The following is an 18,217-nucleotide window of genomic DNA, read 5'->3' as shown; positions in this document are numbered from 1 at the left end:
GTCCGGCCAGACCGTTATCACTGGTCTCACAACCCTTACACGAGGCCATAGAAGAATTGAATTTGGACGAAGAACAACGCATACATGCAGCCGCCCAAGACGAAGCGGCCGAGCTAGTCTGGAAGCACCGTACTGGTTACGATCCCGAGAAAGAACGTGCTTCTGCGTACGCAAACCCAGATGTGGACCCCAAAGCTGCGCGAAAAGACTACCGTGCCCACCTTCGTAAAACAAGCAAGGACAAGGTAGATCATCCTCCGCTCACCACCGGCCGTCCGGCGGTGAGCGAGTCACCAATCTCTTCTCCTGAGAGGCCTCGCACTGGTACTCTCACCCACGATCCTTTCGTTGAGACTACGCCCATCTCCACTCCTGTCTCTACACCTCGAAGCACACGAGCGAAAGGCAAAAGTTATGAAGGGCTCGCAAATGCCGTGGCGAACGATGTTGCCATCTCAAAGCGACGTGTAAGCAGTGGCTCCAAACGACGAGCCAGCGCAGATATCAAAGCTGGATTTATGAGCCCAACCGACAAGATCTACGAGGAACCGGACGAACAACCGAAGGATGCAAGAGCAGCGGAAGCACAAAAGGTGACACCAAAGGCGGAAACGAGGGTGGAAGAGGTTCCACGTCACGTTCGAAGGAACCCATTTGCTCGAGTCAGATTGGCTCAAGAGAAGTTCGAGAAGAAGGAATCGCCGTCTGGCTACTCGGTCAAGAAGAACGACGAGAAAAAGTCCGTTTCTGGCTACACAGCGAAGAGGCACGAAAGGATTGAGATTCAGAGAAATCCACCTTCGCAATCCCGGAACGCTTTCTACACGGTCAACGATTCCTTACCAGCTTCACCAAACCTTCCTCCTCAGCACATACCCGAGAAGTCTGTAGAGGACAGTCCGAAGATGAAGGATGGCAAGGAAATACGTAGCGACGACATCCGTTCTGCAACCGCCATGAAGCGCAAGGACAGGAGTCCAAACCTTCCTCAGCCAACGGCAGTCAGCGACAGTCCTGGCAGACCCATTGTCAGTTTCCAGTCAGGATGGAAGCCCAAGGAGATCCAGTTGGTCGAAGAGAAATCAACAGGTCTGCCCGAGTGTTTGGCGGTAGGGAAGAATGCTCCTTCCGATGCTGCTTTGAGTGGAAAGCAGAGACGCTATTCTTTGCCTCGTTCCCAGCAAGGCCCGCCTACCATCCCTACAATCATGACACCGGATCAACCAGCAATGAAAACACCCGAGCTACCGGACGCTATGCCTACAATTTCTGTCATGAGTGCTAATATCCCCATGATTGTCGTCCCAGATGATCCTAGCTCAAGCCCTTCCAAGACACTGTCTGAAGAGCCGGATATCCCTGGCATAAGTCTGTCTTCAGACACAGTAAAACCTCCCGTCTTTGTCATCAACGAGTCTTCGAGCGTCAAGAATGATCAACCGCCACCGCTCCAGCATCGTCCGCAATCTTCGCCGCCGAAGACATCCTCACCTTTCTCGAAACGACCTCTCCCAACTCCCACACCCGCAGCTACTCGTCCGCTCCCTGTACCCTCGAAGACATCGCCATACCCAACAGTCAAACCTCACATGACGCCATCAGTAAGACGAAACACAGCTTTGTGTGCCCATTGTGCATTGCCCATAGCAGGGCGCATCTTGAGTGCCGCAGGCGAACGTTTTCATCCTTCATGCTTCAAGTGTCACGAATGTGGCATCAACCTCGAGTGTGTAGCGTTCTACCCTGAGCCAGACAAGAAGCGTGCGGAGCGCCTGGCTCGCATTCAACAACGTCAACAGGGTATTGATGTCTATTTGCCTGAAGGCGTCACTGAAGAAGACGTGAGGAGACTAGAGGAAGAGGATGGCGATGAATCGCTTCGATTTTTCTGCGGACTAGACTTCCACGAATTCTTCAGTCCACGTTGCAAGAGCTGCAAGACACCTATCGAAGGAGAGGTAGTTGTCGCATGTGGAGCAGAATGGCATGTCGGCCATTTCTTCTGTGCACAGTGCGGTGATGTGAGTTCAAATTTGGAGAGCCCTCAAACAATCACATGTTGCTAAGTTTTGTATAGCCTTTCGATTCGACAACACCCTTTGTTGAAAAGGATGGATACGCATGGTGCGTAGGCTGTCACACCAATAGATACAGCGCAAAGTGCCGTAAATGCAAACGCCCAGTCACGGAGATCGTGGTCAAGGCCCTGGGTGCTGAGTGGCATGCAAAGTGCTTCTGCTGCACTGTGAGTAAAGCTTTACTTGTGAGCATGAACCCTGACTGATTTGATTATAGGAATGCGGTGATGGTTTCGATGATGGCAGATATTTCTTGAGAGGCAACAATCAAGACCCCGTATGTGTAAGATGTGAAGAGCGGAGGCTCAAGGCCTAGATGAGCTTTCCGATGGATTGACTCATTGTACTTTATTTGAATTTCTTTGATAGCGTTCGCATTCATGTTGGATGAAAGAGGTTGAGGGTTTGGCGCAAGCATAAGAGGAAGGAGTGACCTGGACTTAACAAATGATATATCCTTTTAATCGACGGGACCAAATTAGAGTTCAAACGTGCCGGGATAACCTTCATTGTTATTATGGGCCCCTTCAAGTGGCTGACGATCAACCCAGACTGCTCCTTGATGAAGAGCGATATTGTTATGTTATTTAATTCGCATTGCTACTTCTCGTGTTGAGTCGAGTGTTTCGTTCCTTCTCTTTCTCTTGCAGTCTCCTAGCGTCAACCAAGCAGGCAAGTGCGAGTCGATCTCAGACAGTAATTTCCACGTTTGAGTCCGAGCGAGCTTTTGCTACTCATAGTACGGGGTAGAGCATCACACACATTCTTTCGAATTACCAGTCTCCGACTGCACTCGACTTTTGGATCGCCCAGGTGCCTGACTGCTCAGGCGCCACAGAAGGTTGGTTTGTGACATACCTAAGCAAGGAAGCTCACAATTGCTGAGCTGACTCGGTAAACAGACGACACGGCTTCTCCTCCAACCAGCTTTTCTACTCCCGCCGTCAGCCCCTATCGTCGCAGCAGGTCTGAGTATGATCTGTCAGGTCTAGTGGGTTCTCCTCCAACATCACAGTTGCGGGCCGTAGGGGAGAGACGGTCGCCCAGCCCCAAAGCTTCTGCTATTGCTCCCCAGCTCGTCTTCGACACTCCATCGGCTGGCTCAACTCGCGAAGAAGTAGCCTCTACGACGGACGCTCCTTCGGTCTACTACACGGCTAGCTGGGGTTCACCTTATACTCGACCTACCCAAGATCCTAGCGTGCCCAGCGCCCAAAGCACTCCAATCGCATCGCAACGACACACCACAAGCGAGAGTCCCTCGCCGAGCATATCCTTCGGTCTCGAACACCTCGTCCCTTCCAGAGTCGCCGTTCAAGGACCTGACTTCAGCCCTTCCTTTGGTCTCGACCATTTATTGCCTTCCCGTATACCCATCCAGCATCACATAGCAAGCCCAGTCACTACAGAGCGATTGGCTCTCCAGGAAGATTCGGCACAGGCTGTCGCACAGAGACCGTCTCGGCATACTATTACTCGTCGATTGACTGAAGATTGGGTCCAACAATACACCACTGGCAAGTGGCGCTCAGAAAGAGGCAATTGGCTGAGCGACGAATCTGGTGGCAGTGATTCGGGCTCTGACGACGAAGAGGAGTTTAAGACCCCTATCCCATTCACTTGGTTTTCTGGCCGCCATCGTCGCAAGAACACGTCTGCAAGTCCCCTGTTTGAAAGGCAGCAAAGACCAGCATCGCACGATTCTTTCCGGAGAGGCCACAAGTCCCGAGGAAGTAACTTGACCTTGAAACAGGAGGACTTCTGGCAATTTACACGTCAATTGAACGAGCCCGACATGTCGCTATTTACATCTAGATGGGCTTCGTCTCCCCAGAAGGAGAAGCCTCTGCCCCCACCACCTGCACCACCAGGCGATGTCAGATCTGTTAGAAACAGCCCTCAGAAGAATGGCCAACTGCCACCGCTACCTTCTCCTCCAAACTCAGACATTCAGCAACCTACACCGGCACAAAGATCCAGAACTAAACTCGCTTGGAGAGGAAAGGCTTGTTGGATCGCTCTTCCATCAATGGCTCCCGAAGCCTGCGGAGGCAACAGACCGCTAAGCGCAAGCGAAACACAATCACGTCTGAGACACTTTGAAGAGGAGGGTTACAACGTGAACGGGTTCGACCTCGAGCCGTGGACCTACCATGATTCGATCGTGTCACAAAGCAGCGCTCAATATCCCGACGATTCAGAAGATGTCATCAAGCGTCAGCAGAAAGACTTCAAAGTTTTCGTACCAAATCCGCAAACTTGGAAGTCATATGTTGATGATCTGATGGAGCAGAAGCTGCGTGCTTTGGGTGTGAGTCTGGGAGATGATCTTGCTCCAGCTCAACCTCCACCCATGTCTCGGCAATCTTCTGGCCACTATCAGTCTGTTTCGCCTAATATGATGCATGCAGCCATGGCCGGAGGATCGCATCGCTCTACGCCTTCACTAGCCCACTTCCCCACTCCCGGACATTCCTACTCTGCCTCTGTCGCTTCACCTCTGTCCATGCCTGGCGATCCTAGAGGCCATGCGCATAGACACTCCGTATTCGGCATGCCGGGGATGCCATTTGGCTTCCCCAATCAGCAAAACCAGCACAATGGATTGTCCGCCTTCTCTCCTTCAACAGCGAATTTCAACATGAATGGGCTTCCTAGAGGAGGTTCGCCTGCGCTGGAAAGGCTCAAGAGCGAAGGACCACCATCAAAATCTCCTATCTCTCCATACGGCATGCCTTCTCCGTTCGCTCGAAGCCCCCAGCCCCAGCCTGGCGACTGGCCTGGACAGGCTCACCTCAGACATCAATCAGTATTTTCTAGCTTCTCTCCTCAACCTCAAGCTCAGAGAAGCATTACGCCCACTCTTACTCCAGGTTCGGTAATGCGCCCGATTCCATCATTGGCCGAAGTTCCTGAAGATGAAGAAGAGCCAATGCAAGACTACTTTGCTGGTGCCACACCCAGACGCCAAACACGAAAGGAGGTTCAACTTGCCCACCCCAGTCCACGACACAACCGGAATATCAGTGATGCTCTCGAAAGAGAGATTCAAGGATCTGATTATCACTTGGAGAAGTCTTTCGAGCGCCAGCTTCAGGACGAAGAGGACGAAGCGAACAACAGTTTCATCAGCCAAACTTCTAGTAATGGTGCCTACGTGCCCCCAAGCAAGCGCACGTCTCTTGGTGTGAATGGCTTCGGCAGTCGCAAAGATTCCCCCAATCTCAACAACGCTCCGGCAAAATCGGAAGTCAAGGAAAACCTTTCGAATGCTGGACCGGCTGGTGCTCTGCAGAACAAAACCACCAACAAAGTCAAGGGACATGCATCAAGACTTAGCGTGGCTGCGCCCGAATTCAAGTTTCAACCAGGCCCTGCTTTCCAACAATCCCTGCCTAGCCTTCCGGGACTGTCGAACTTCGGCCCTCCTATCCAAAGCAGTATCGGAAACCCGTCTGCTGTTAACATGGATATGTCATCTGCTGCTTTCCAGCCTTCTGGACTGGGCGTGATGCCTTCATCCGACTTCGACTTCGCTTCATCGTTCGCCTTCAACCCTGTTGCTCCCGTCCAGCAACCCATCGCTTATCAGGCTCCTATGCAATCTGCTCTTCCAAGCATCTTCGGTGATGTCGCGATACCAGAGGCTACTAAGCCAGTGAGAAGATCCAAGGCTGTAGCTATCACTCAACCAAGGTCCTCCCCCGTCAAGGAAGAGCCTGAAGCTGAAGATGAAGACGGACGTGCCGTGCAAAGCGAGGACAGGCAAAAGAGAGCTCGTGTCGGCCAGAGTGATGGCGATGATGTGCCTCTCTTCGCTGAGCGCCCTGCATCTCCTGCTCATGCCAACACTCAAGAGACACCAAGCCTTGAGATCGAGAAGAATTCGATTGCACCGGAGCCTCAACAAGTCAACAATCTTGAAAAAGAAGTCGAAGGCGGCAAGACCAAGCCAGCCACTAGCAAAGAGCGTGCTGCCAAAACATCAGCCAATATCGCATCTGCGCAGAATTCCGAGACTTTGGCCAAGCTTCCCACCACGCAAAACGAGCAAGGCCACAAGAAGAATTCAAGCTCTCTATCAGCACTCGCAAAGCCTTTCGAGTTCAAACCTCAAGGGTCAATGTCAAGCAACCAGCCTATCGAATCGCTTCTTCGTAGCCCTGACCCGAACAAGACCAAGCCCGACTTCAGCCCTTCGCGTGTCTTCTCGCGTACATCCGAAAAGACACAGGCGTCTGTGGAAGACCTCGATTATGCTCCTTCGCCCGAACCACAAAAACACGCGCCTTACCCTACCGATGGCAATGAAAGAGCCCACTTCCCAGAGCCTACCTTCGATGAAATTGACGCTGTTATGCAACAACTCAATGACGATGATGAGGAGTATGATCAGATCCAACAAGAGTTTGCTTCCGAGGTTGTAAGCCCCAATGCAAGTGTCATACACCACAGCCCCAGTCGGGGCGGAAGAGACCGCTCAATCTCTCCCCAACCAATGTTGTCAAGGGAGCAAGTCAAGCTACGCCCCGTTCACATCAATCGTCTTAATCGCAGCGAAGATGTTCCTTTGAGCGAATGGTCTGATGATTTGTCTGTCGATGAGGCTAGCAAGCTACGCACACGCAGCAACTTCTTCGACGATAGGGTTGACCAGATCGTCGGTGGTGTTATTGACCATCGCCTAGCACCTCTCGAAAAGAGCTTGCAGATGATCCACCGCGCCGTAAGCACTATCATGACTCGTGAGCCACGATCAATGACAAACCGCGCTTTGTCCGTCGATGATAGCGATGCTGACGATGAGGATGAGACTGTCGACGAAAGACAGGCATTCCGCTCAGTATCCCGTGCACAAGAGAGAAAAGCAAGTCAAATCAAGGCCGCTGTGCTTGAAGCCTTGGCTTCACAGAAGGCAAATGGTTCCCAACTCTCATCTGCTTCCGAAATCCATAACGCACTCATGGACATGAACACGACCATCGCTCGCATCGCCTCGTCGAACCTTGACATTGACGATGTCAAGCATGTTGTTGACGAGTCACTACACCGCATGGGCCAGACTCTAACCCCCGCTGCACCAGTTGAGAATCCAGAAACGACCCAAAGGCACAGACGAGAGGTTTCGGAGCTGAACAGCAGACTCAACAAGACTCTTGCTGATGCACTGGAAGAGGCCAACCAGCGCCGCACGATTGAGGAACGCGAGGCTGACACCCGCCGACTGCTTCGTCTCGCCGAAGAAGAACTCTCTCTTCTCCGAAAGACTGTGGGTGATAAAGAGCAGCGCATTCATTCTTTGGAAAACCAACGCGAAGAGCTTGAGATTCGCGTCGATGCAGCCGAGGTCACTCACGCGCATGATCGAAAGCAGCTTTCAGACTTGGAGGTAGAGAATTCAGCACTCGAGTCTACTCTTGAAGAATACCGCATCTCTAGTACCAAGTGGAGAAAAGAAGTCGACGCAGTCACCAATGAGAATGAGGCTCTAAAAAGTGGTGCTCTTGAGCTCAAAGTTCAGATTGAAGAATCCAACGAGACGGTCAAGATGGCTCGTCAACAACTTGAGGATACAATCATCGAGAATGCAACACTCAAGGCTAGCTCAGCTGAGCTATTGTCTCAATTGGAGGAATCTCAAGCCTTTGGTAAACAAGCACGCCAGGCAGCTGACGATGCAGCCATAGAAGCTACTGCTATCAAAGCCAGTGCTGCAGAACTCATGGTCCAGTTGGAAGATTCTCACGCTTCGGTTAAGCAAGTTCAACAGACTGCTGACGATGCAACTTTGGAAAACACGGCACTGAAGGCCAGTGTCACGAGTCTGATTGCTGAGCTCGAGGAATCCCGTCTCTCTGCCAAGAAATGGAAGCAAGAAGCTGAAGTCGCTGCTCGTGATAACGCCAATCTCCAAGAAAGCATGTCTGACTTGAAGAACCAGATTGCGGATGGTCTCAACATTCGTGAAAGCATGCGTAGCAAGCTCGATAAGATCAACCATGGCATGATTTCGGCAGCTGAACAATTAGCCAATGAAAAGGCAACATGGCAAAACCGCAACGAGGAATTGCAGAAGAGATACGTTGTCTTGCAAGCTCGTCTGGAAGGCGAGGTTAGCATTAGACGTAGCATGGAGGAGGAGGTACACAGCTTGCGTGCCCAAGCACATGAGGCTGTTACCACCAAGATTCAGCTTGAACAGCTGCAGAGATCCACCACCTTGCATGAAGAGACAGTCAGAACACTCAAGGAGAACCTTACCTCAGAGCAGACTTTGAGCGCCCGTCTGCAACGCGACTTGCATGAGTCAAGAGAGTCTGGAAGAGCCGAAGTTCAGCGCACCCAGATGATTATGCAGTCTAGTATTGAGGCAGCCGAGAGCCAGGCCAACATCATCCGTGCTAGCCTGGAGCATGAGATCATGCTCGCAAAGAATGAGATTGACAATATCAAGATGGTCTCGGAAGCTGCCCGCGAAAGACACGAACGTTCTCTGGAGCAAGAGGCTGACCTCAGACGCGATGCTCTTCGCAAAGTCAACGAGACTAGCAGTGCTGCTTTGAATGATCTGCGCGAAAAACACGCAGAAGAGGTCAGATACCTCAAGTCACAGTACGAAAGAAGTGTCGCCAATGCCTACGAAGACAAGCAACGTTCCGCAGTGCACTTCAATGACAGACTTGAGCTGTCAAATGACCAGGTTTTGCACTTGCGTGACAAGGTCGCTCATCTGGAGGAACGTCTGAATGTCGCCAAATCTGCAGCACAGGCAGCCGCGTCCGCTGCTCAAGCTGCGAAGTCTACTCCATTGGCTACACCCGCAACCACAGCTGTATCTCGTGAAGAGCCTGAGAAGATCTCGCCTCAAGCTCTTCGCGAATCTATCCTGGTCTTGCAAGAGCAGCTTCAGGAACGTGAAACTCGTATCGAGCGTCTGCAGAATGAGATTGCAAATGTCGATACCACAGCACCTGCAAAATTGAAGGAGAAGGAAGTTGAGATCTCCTGGTTGCGCGAGCTTCTTTCTGTCCGCAATGAAGATCTCAATCAGCTCGTTGATACCTTGTCAAAGTCGGAATACGACAGAGATGCAGTCAGGGACTTTGCTATCCGCATCCGTGCCAATCTGCAGATGGAACAACAAGAGAAAGAGCGTCTCATCAATGCTGGCCCCTCGCTGACAGGTCAAGCTCTGGCCAATCTGACCAATTTCGCTACACCCAAGGCAGTGTCTCTTGCCGCGGCGTTTGGTAACTGGCGCAAGAGTAGAGAGGCCTCGCGTCCTGCATCTGCTCCCAAAGCTCCAGCTTCAAGAGCAACTGCTAGGTCGTCTGCTGCTGCCGCACGATTGGCTGATGGCCGCACGCAAACACCTTCTAAGCCAGCACCTCTACCATCACCGTCCGTCCTATCCGGTCTCATGACCCCTCCCGCCACAAACTTCCGCCGCACTCCTAGTCCAGCTGAGGTGCCTAGTGGATCACAGCGCTCGAGCTCCAGCTTCTCTGATAACGCACAGCAAGCCGAGACCAAGATGAGCTACTTTGACACCAAAGCTCACGAGGTGGGCGAAGTGAGCCCTATGGTCTTCAGACGTCAAAGCTATGATGAAGATGCACAGCTCGGCGATATCGATACTGGCATTGGAGCTGATGATGAGGAAGAGCAGAGAATTGTCAACATGGACGATGAAGCCCAAAGTCCTCGCGATCAAACCGCCGAGGAGCTGGTCGGCAGAAGTCTGGCCAACGAGCTAGAGGCAATGTAGGTCATGCCTTTTGGCCAATGCCTTTTTGAAAGAGCTGGATGTGTATGTTGTCGAGGGCGATATTTTCCTATGTCTTTGTTGATTGAATATATCCAAATTGTGATAGCATAGTTTGATTTTGTTTCTTTTGTTTTTTGTTGTTTACTGCACACTCTCTTTTGCATTTGTTTCCAGACGCGATATACCCATGACCGCAGCCGACAGCGATGCGTTGTTGATTCGTTGCAATACTTGTATCAGTCTGAAAAGAAGCCGAGGTCTTCGACCTGGATTGACTCTCTTCTCATAGATGTAACCAAGCATAGCCTTTGTACATATTTCACTTATCGTATTCTACCAGCACAGATCTACAGTCTGAGACACATGTTCTTCAAAGAAATTGAATTCGTGATTGATTGCTTTATCAATAGCTTGTCCAAGCATAAGGCGTCCGCATCCCATTTTCCCTTCTTTCAACCACCTTTCAAACCAGAATAGAATGTTACCAGTCGCAATAGAACGCCGCGCTCGTGAAAATGGTATTTTGTTCCTCAGAGATAAACGCCGAATGGGTGGGTGGAATGGGCTAAGAGCTCATTGTCGCTTTAGCACGGTAACTCGATGGGCGGGATGCGCGGGTCGAGCTGGATGTGTCGAAGGTTCGAGATCGCCATGTTGGCGCAGTTGGGACTGAGAAGGGCGCGTATTGTGGTGCGCGAGAAGATTTTGTAGTATCGGCGGATGAATCTTTTAGCGGGCCTCGAATTGGATCATGCTGCGACAAGGGTCAGTAAGTGAAGAATTGCAGCTCGATCAGGAGAAAGCATACCGGTTGGTGCGCTGTTTGTAAAGAACACGGTAACCGCACTCCTTGCAACGGATGGGATCACCGCGCTTGAGAGCAACTTCGGCATCGCAGTCACCGCACAGGTACTTGACGCTGCGGTTGGTGTCCTCGAAGGTGTTTTGGTTTGTGATCTGGAAGCCAGTAGTGTTGTTGGTCTGTTGTTGCGACATGATTGCGGTGCGGTGTGTGATGAGTATTGTCGACAACTGCAGGTATGCGCAAAGAAAGATGGATGCTAGAGCGGGCTTGGCAACAACTTCCGGTCGGCGGAGAAGGCGCGCGGCGACAACGGCCGACAGACTCGCGAGCCACTGCCGATTCCGTCAGTGGTTTCCATTTGCAATGCTGACCAACTGAATTATTTTCCCTATCGCTCTTTCCTTCTCCGCCCTTATTGCCATTATTACTTGACATTTGTATTTCTATGACTCTGCTTTTCCGAGCGTCGTTCTTTCCCCATTAGCATTTCCCGCTGCTCCTTGTCTTTTCCTTCAAAGCATTGTACCTATAGTCTCAACACCCCGCCTTCACGACCCCCGCCACATACAAAAGAATCGCAAACATGTCGGCCATCTTATCCGCTGACGACCTCAACGACTTCATCTCCCCCGGTGTCGCCTGTATCAAGCCCGTAGAAACCCTCCCAAAACAACAACCTCAAGAAAATGCCTACGAAGTCACGACCGAGGACAAGATCGCTGCCGCCGAAGCCCCACCAGCCACTATATCCCTGACCGATTGTCTCGCATGTAGTGGTTGCGTTACTTCAGCAGAGGCCGTCCTCGTCAGTCTGCAATCGCATCAAGAAGTCTTGAATACACTCGAAGCATATCCTGAACTACGCTTGCCCTGGACTGCTCCAGGCGAGTCTCTACCAGGTCCCTCGGATGGCAAGATCTTTGTCGCAAGTGTGTCGCCTCAGACTCGCGCCAGTATTGCTGCGACATATGGTGTCTCTGAGGTCGCTGCTACGAACATGATTCAACAACTTCTGTCTGGTCCGGCTGGTCTGCGATTGGGCGGCGCAAACAACAGTGGCTTCGCTTGGGTCATTGATACCAACGTTATGCGTCAGGCTGCTCTGGTCGCTGCAGCCGACGAAGTCATGGAATCTCTAGCGCCCACAGCCAAACACACGTCAGACTTTAGTGGTTCGCGCGCCGAAAAGCCAAAGAAGCCCATCCTTGCCTCTGCCTGCCCTGGCTGGATCTGTTACGCCGAGAAGACTCACCCTCACGCACTGCCCCACATGTCGCGATTGAAGTCACCACAAGCCTTGACAGGCACATTGATTAAGAGCGTGCTCGCAAGGAAATACGGAGTCAACCCGGAAAATGTTTGGCATATGGCAATCATGCCTTGTTTCGACAAAAAGCTGGAGGCATCAAGAGAAGAATTGACAGATATGCATTGGTCTCCCGATGGTACAAACATTGAACGCAAGGGCATACGCGACGTCGATTGTGTAATCACTGCTCGCGAGCTACTCATGCTTGCAGAGAGTCGTGGCATTTCCTTCCCTCAACTGCCACAGAAGCCTCTTGCAAGGCAACATCGTACGCCTTTCCCGGACGCCAAACTGGATCGTTTCCTTTTTCCTGCCACCACTACTCGTAATGGCACGCGAGATGCTGGTACCAGCGGTGGATATCTATGGCATGTCATGCAAACGTATCGCGCACAACATCCAGGAAGTCAAATCACTGTTCAGCGAGGCCGCAATGCTGATGTTGTGGAATACACTTTGGTTGACTCAGAAAACGCTGCCATTGTGAGATCTGCTCGATACTATGGTTTCCGCAATATTCAGAACTTGGTCCGCCGGCTTAAGCCTGCACGCGCTTCTCGTATGCCAGGTGCAGCAAACAGACTTGCTGGTGCTCGTAAGCCTGGTGCAGCTGCAGGATCGGCGGGAGGTCAGAATATGAATGAATACGCTTATGTGGAAGTTATGGCATGTCCTGGTGGCTGCACAAACGGTGGTGGCCAAATAAAGGTCGGAGATGTTGGAGCTCTACGAAGCAGTGGTGTAGAGAACGGAGGCGACCAGGAGGTTGCTCCTCAACAAAAGGAGTGGCTGCAAAAAGTGGATGAAGCATATTTCTCGTCATCGTCTGCATCATCATCGCCATCACCCTCAGATACAGAGGACGAAGGCGTTGAAGATGTAGATTCTGCGTCAGCAGCTACAACGGCAAAGTCTTCTGCTGATGGTGATGTTGAGATGGAGGATGCAGAGGATGCTTCATTGGTTGATGGTATATCGCACTCGCAGATCAAGGATATCTTCTCGCATTGGTCTGAGCTCACAGGCATAGCGACAGACAAACTAGTATATACCTCTTACCGCAAGGTTGAGAGCGATGTTGGAAAGACCACTGATGTGGAAAGAGTGGCTGGTCTTGCCAGCACTATTGGTGGTGGATGGTAGATGGTCTTGAATATATAGGCAAGCGCCTTGAAGCTTTCATCGACGCTTCTTAATTTCTATGTGCAGATCTACTGCTTCTCTGTGACAGTCGCTCCTTCTTCACCAACGTTTTCCTTCTCCTCCACTTGTACCCTTCTAGTCTTCGCAATCAATCTCCGTCTGGCAAGACCTACCGCCACTGCAATCACCATCGGTCCAAACAGAGACACCCACTCGGTTTCCCTTCCTCTGGGCTGTGACACATCCTGACCACGAATCACCGATTTAAACCAATCCTTGGACTCGAACACAGCACTGGAGTACATATAAGCCCAACAACCCCACAGAAACCAAGGTTCGTGATCATCTTGCTTGGGCACACCTCCTCTTTCTGCAGTACCCAAGTCTTTTGCTGCTGAAGGTTTCGTCTGGGCTTTGTGGGTCCTTGCAACATTGCGTTTTGCGTTTTCCCAACCACCTGCTTTGATTTTAATCATGCAGACAATCGCGCCGATACCTATCACAACTCCAAGCAACCATTCTGTCAAATCAGACAGTTTCCAATGTTCAGCGATGGAAGTGTCGACATGATAGTCTAGGAAGTATCGCAACAGGAATCCGAGTAATTTGTAGGTTACGCGGGAAATGCCCAGGGACGCGTCAATGGCTATAAAAGCAATTGCGCTGATCAAAAAGGCTATTGTGGTTGTGTGTAGGATTAAGGAGGTGGAAGGTCGGAGTTGTAGGTAGGTGTATAGTCTTGGCCCGAAGTGGAGGGCTGCGACCATGTTGTAGAAGAGGAGTAATTGTGGTGGGCCATTTTTGTTTCGCGCCATTCTACAATTGTAAAAGGATGGCAGGGAACGAGGTGTGCAGAAGTTGTCGGTTTTGCTTTTAGGAAGTTGGAGAACGAGTTGTGGCAGAAAGCTTTTGAATGATGAAAGTGAATACGATCTCGTATACGAGTTACGAGCTGAAGGATTCATGCTATATTGGCACCTGATTCATGGCCCAATTCCTTCTTCTCGATGTTTCTCACATTGATCACTCTGGTATTTGTTGTAACACTCCATCTCCACCTAGCAAAACCCACGAGAGCAGAAATAAGCACTGGGGCACAAAGACACACCCACTGCCATTCTATAGTTCTTTCGATCTTTACACCGCCTTTCAGCATACTCAAAAACCATTCTCTCGAATCGAATATGGCATTGGCGTATGCATAAGCACAACCAACCCATAACCACACAGTTATCCACGCAGGTTCAATTCCAGTATCCTCGGCTGTTAATACGCCTCCTTGCTCTGCAGCAGCGACTTTCTGTGCTTCTCTTCTTGCTGCGATGTTGCGTTTTGCTGCTTCCCAGTCTGTGGCTTGTGGTTTTGCGGTACTGAAGAATATGTTGAATGTAGACCAGACACCCATAATTGCGCTGATACCCAACTTGATCCAGAATCCGTTTCCTTCTGATCCGGGAAGTTGCCACTGAGCACGTATGTGATCGGAAAGGTCGAAGTCAAAACCCGGTCGTGATATCCACCCCAAGACTTTGGATATGTCGTGGAGAACATCAATCATTATGAAAGTCAGTGTGCTCCAAAATACCACAGAGATGATGAGGTGAGAAACCAAAGAGGCAGTAACCGGCGTGTTCAGATGTGTGGTTAGGCGTGGTAGGTAGATGGTAGCTGCGAAGAGAGTGTACAAAAGGAGGAGTTGAGGTGAGTTTTTGTTTTCAGACATGGTGAGGCAATTGTTCTGTATGTTCTGCTGTATCGACTGTGGTTTGTTGCTGTTTAGGATAGCTTCGCTAAGAGACTTGGAGATCACGATGAGTTGTATAAGGTTTACGGACGGAAGGATTCGAGATATGTGGGACCTGATTCATGGTCAATATCTTACACCAGACAATTCATGACATAGTCGCAAACGAAGGCGTTTTGTTGTACGTCTAATGGTATCTTTCATTCAATGTTTCGCAGAAAAAATCGGGAATCCGTGGTATTTTTACACATGCTTTTTGGTTACTCTCCTCAGTGACCGTGACCATCATCACCACCCTGGTTCTCGGGGTCGAGCTTGATCATCGTGTCGATTCTCATAATGGCCACACAGGCCTCGACAGCACTCTTCAACTGCTTGACCTTGCTCATGGCGGGCTCCAAAACACCCATCTTCAAGCTGTCGACAACGCGACCCTTGGTGAGGTCCAGACCGTAGTTCTTGTAGTTCTTCTTCTTGGCAAGCGATTTCTCGTCTTCGGTGGCGGGTTGTACGGTAGCTGCGGTGTGTGCGTCGCCGCTGCCACCTTCCGAGGCAGAGAGGCGTTGTGACAGGGCGTGGCGGCTGCGGAGTTGGGCAACGAGTTCTGAACTGTCCTTTGCGGCGTTGACGGCGAGGGTGGTGGGGATGATAAGAAGGGATTGCGCGAATGCGCCGATGGCGAGTTGCTCGCGAGAGCCCTGTATGTCGAGTTAGCAACGAATCAAATAGAATTTACAGATAGGATACGTACGACCGAGGTAGCCCACTCCTCGAGGTAGATGTGCAGGGCAGTCTCGACGGCACCACCGCCAGGAACAATACGGCCACTCTCCAGAGTACGCTTGACAGCAGAAAGCGAGTCGTGAACAGAGCGCTCCATCTCGTCGAGCGAGTACTCGTTGGGACCGCGGAGGATGATTGAAGCGGAAGTGTGAACCTTGGTACCCTTAACAAGGATACACTCATCGTCGGAGATGCGCTCCTGGACAACCTCTTCGGCGTGACCAAGGTTGCTGGCCTCGAACTTCTCGTCACCGTTCAAGTCGGAAAGGGAGCTGACAAGGGTGGCACCGGTGGCCTTTGCAATACGTCGGAGATCCTCCTTCTTGCAACGACGAACAGCCATGGCACCCTTCTCGATGAAAGACTTCAAGCACAGGTCGTCGATACCCTTTGTGGTAAAGATGACGTTGGCGCCAGACTTGAGAATCATGTCGACACGCTCCAAGACAATACCAGCCTCACGCTCACGGATCTTCTCGAGTTGTGCTGGGTCGTCGATAGTGATGTGTACGCCCAACTTCATGCGCTCCTTCTGCAAGTTCATGTCAAGACAGGCGATCTTTGCGTCAACGATACGGGTGTTCATGGCTTGACTGGCGACGGTGCAGTTGAGGGCGTAACCCTTGACCAGGACACTCTCTGTAGCACTCTTTCCGTGGGCCTTGAGGACGTTGACGGCCTTGACAGGGTACTTGACATCGCCGCGGCTGTTGATAGTCTTGACGCTCTGCATGGCATCGACAACCATGTTAGCGAAGAAGTCTGAGTCGGCACCGATGATCTTGCTGCTCATGCTGGTCTTTGCAATGGACATGAGCGACTCGCGACCCAGAGTATCAACCTTGGTGGCAATGTTCTCGCTCATGTAACGGACAGCCTCACGCAGGGCCAGGCGGTATCCAGTAATGATGGTTGTGGGGTGGATGCGCATCTTCATCAACTCGTTGGCGCGGCGCAGCAGCTCTGAGGCGATGAGCACGACTGATGTTGTTCCATCTCCAACCTCCTTATCTTGTTGTTGGGCCAGGTCTACCAGAATCTTGCCGGCGGGGTGGGAGATGTCGAGCAGGGAGAGAATGGTTGCACCGTCGTTGGTAACTGTCACGTCACCAATGTCGTCGACCATCATCTTGTCCAGTCCACTGGGTCCAAAGGATGACCGCACGACATTCGATATCGCTTGGGTTGCTTGCACGCATTGGTCTCGTACGTCTGATCCGCTGATTTTTGTTCCGCCCAGGACTGTTTGGAAAAGACGTCAGCGAATGTCTATCTTGAGCGTACTGATAGGAAATCAACTGACACAGGGTTCCTGCGTTCCTCGGTGCCTCGAACATTTGCATGGTGTATGGCGGCGAGGTGAGCTGATGTTGTGTTGGGCCGATAATAATTTGGTAAAGACGAAGGACGACGGGCTTCGGTGCTTGGCGCTCGACCTCCGCAACCTCAGAATTTATGCACCTCCCTCCTTGCTTGTCGCACCTCACGATTTCGGATTCTTATCAGCTGCCTCAGAGGAGAGCTGGTTGATCTTTGATTCTCTGCCTACCTTGGAGAAAGGCAATGTTGGTTGGATATCCTGGAGAAAGGCCAGTGTCACCTCGCATCATGATCGAAACCAAATCCACCAGATGCCTGAGATAGGATATGCTTTCAGTGAAAGAAAAGAATGAGGCAACTGGGAGCTGAACTCAGGTCTCTGCAGCTTCAAACTACTGTGGGTAGGGCGCCAACTTAATGACTATCCATGAACCCTTCCACAGCAGCGAGTAGAAGTGCAGTATCATTCCGCTAGACCATCGCCTCTTGTGTTGGAGGAAAAAGAGTTTCAAGAAACATTAGGGGTAACACGCACACCGCAGATTTGACACAAGGGCCTTTCCCCCTCACCGATCGAGCCCGAGAATGGACCCATGTGAAGGCACGATGCATACATCATCATTGGGGCTATCCAAGGAGAGCCTCGTCGAATCTGGCATTCTCAAGTAGCTGTCAATATATTTCGCATGTCCTCTCCTCTATACCGATACGTATTGGCAACTATGCCTCAAGGCATGATCGAACAACATGGCGGATCGTTTTCCAACGTTGACATCAATTTATCGCTAAGGCCTGGCCGATGTATCTTCAGCGTGCAGTCAATATTGCGTGCGGCAGAGAATCCGAGTACGATCTTTTGGCCAGCAGGATTCAGTGGCCAGCACTATGGTGGCATTGGAACTACATGGACAAACCCCTCAAGTCAGCAATCAGTCATAGATCTGAACAAATCATTCGGCGGCTCTCAAATTCAATCTCAGGTATCTGGAAGTCTTCCTGGGAAACGTGGACTCGCGTAAGAGACGTTTGGTCGAACTGTGCGAATGTTTGATTGTACACGATGTACAAGTTTCGTCAAAGAAAATGAACAAAGGTCTGTCGGTGAAAATTGTGCGTCTTGTGAGCGAATTGCTTTGTGTCCAGCTGGTTGCCATCGTTGGACTCATTGCGGATTGGTTCCCATACAGGCGGGCACCCAAGAGCAGGCAACCCACGTATCTCGATGAGGACGTAGAACAAGGTGATGCATCTCTTTCTGTAAAGTCTA

At 51.1% G+C, this 18,217-nt stretch overlaps 6 protein-coding genes across 6 annotated transcripts; 3 read left to right on the top strand and 3 right to left on the bottom strand.

The window, feature by feature from the left end:
* Positions 1-44: 44 nt before the first annotated feature.
* On the top strand, positions 45-2,394 carry M437DRAFT_13040 (uncharacterized protein; the record flags this gene model as incomplete). The annotated part of the gene is made up of 6 exons (XM_041018693.1): positions 45-182; positions 354-1,099; positions 1,325-2,021; positions 2,078-2,124; positions 2,155-2,245; positions 2,296-2,394. Coding segments are annotated over 6 exons (1,818 nt in total), but the record flags the coding sequence as incomplete, so codon positions are not given.
* A 4,737-nt stretch (positions 2,395-7,131) lies between these two features.
* On the top strand, positions 7,132-9,846 carry M437DRAFT_55820 (uncharacterized protein; the record flags this gene model as incomplete). The annotated part of the gene is made up of 2 exons (XM_041022938.1): positions 7,132-7,536; positions 7,915-9,846. 2 exons carry the CDS (start codon positions 7,132-7,134, stop codon positions 9,844-9,846), a joined length of 2,337 nt encoding a protein of 778 aa, XP_040876871.1.
* Positions 9,847-10,575: 729 nt separating this feature from the next.
* Positions 10,576-10,842, bottom strand: M437DRAFT_77936 (uncharacterized protein; the record flags this gene model as incomplete). The annotated part of the gene is made up of 2 exons (XM_041026908.1): positions 10,576-10,600; positions 10,655-10,842. 2 exons carry the CDS (start codon positions 10,840-10,842, stop codon positions 10,576-10,578), a joined length of 213 nt encoding a protein of 70 aa, XP_040876870.1.
* Positions 10,843-11,234: 392 nt separating this feature from the next.
* Positions 11,235-13,103, top strand: M437DRAFT_56156 (putative iron-sulfur cluster assembly associated protein Nar1; the record flags this gene model as incomplete). The annotated part of the gene is made up of 2 exons (XM_041022997.1): positions 11,235-12,839; positions 12,873-13,103. The coding sequence occupies 2 exons, from the start codon at positions 11,235-11,237 to the stop codon at positions 13,101-13,103; spliced, it is 1,836 nt and encodes a 611-aa protein (XP_040876869.1).
* A 68-nt stretch (positions 13,104-13,171) lies between these two features.
* M437DRAFT_68814 (uncharacterized protein) lies at positions 13,172-14,826 on the bottom strand (the record flags this gene model as incomplete). Its single annotated transcript, XM_041025179.1, has 2 exons — positions 13,172-13,919; positions 14,216-14,826. 2 exons carry the CDS (start codon positions 14,824-14,826, stop codon positions 13,172-13,174), a joined length of 1,359 nt encoding a protein of 452 aa, XP_040876868.1.
* A 290-nt stretch (positions 14,827-15,116) lies between these two features.
* Positions 15,117-16,973, bottom strand: M437DRAFT_87382 (putative T-complex protein 1 subunit alpha; the record flags this gene model as incomplete). The annotated part of the gene is made up of 3 exons (XM_041028630.1): positions 15,117-15,545; positions 15,599-16,872; positions 16,934-16,973. The coding sequence occupies 3 exons, from the start codon at positions 16,971-16,973 to the stop codon at positions 15,117-15,119; spliced, it is 1,743 nt and encodes a 580-aa protein (XP_040876867.1).
* Between the last annotated feature and the right edge of the window lie 1,244 nt (positions 16,974-18,217).

This window comes from Aureobasidium melanogenum (assembly GCF_000721775.1).
Source record: "Aureobasidium melanogenum CBS 110374 unplaced genomic scaffold scaffold_23, whole genome shotgun sequence".
NCBI classification, from domain to species: Eukaryota; Fungi; Ascomycota; class Dothideomycetes; order Dothideales; family Saccotheciaceae; genus Aureobasidium; species Aureobasidium melanogenum.
The sequence above is the reverse complement of the archived record's forward strand: the minus strand, read 5'-3'. Positions and strand labels throughout refer to the sequence as shown.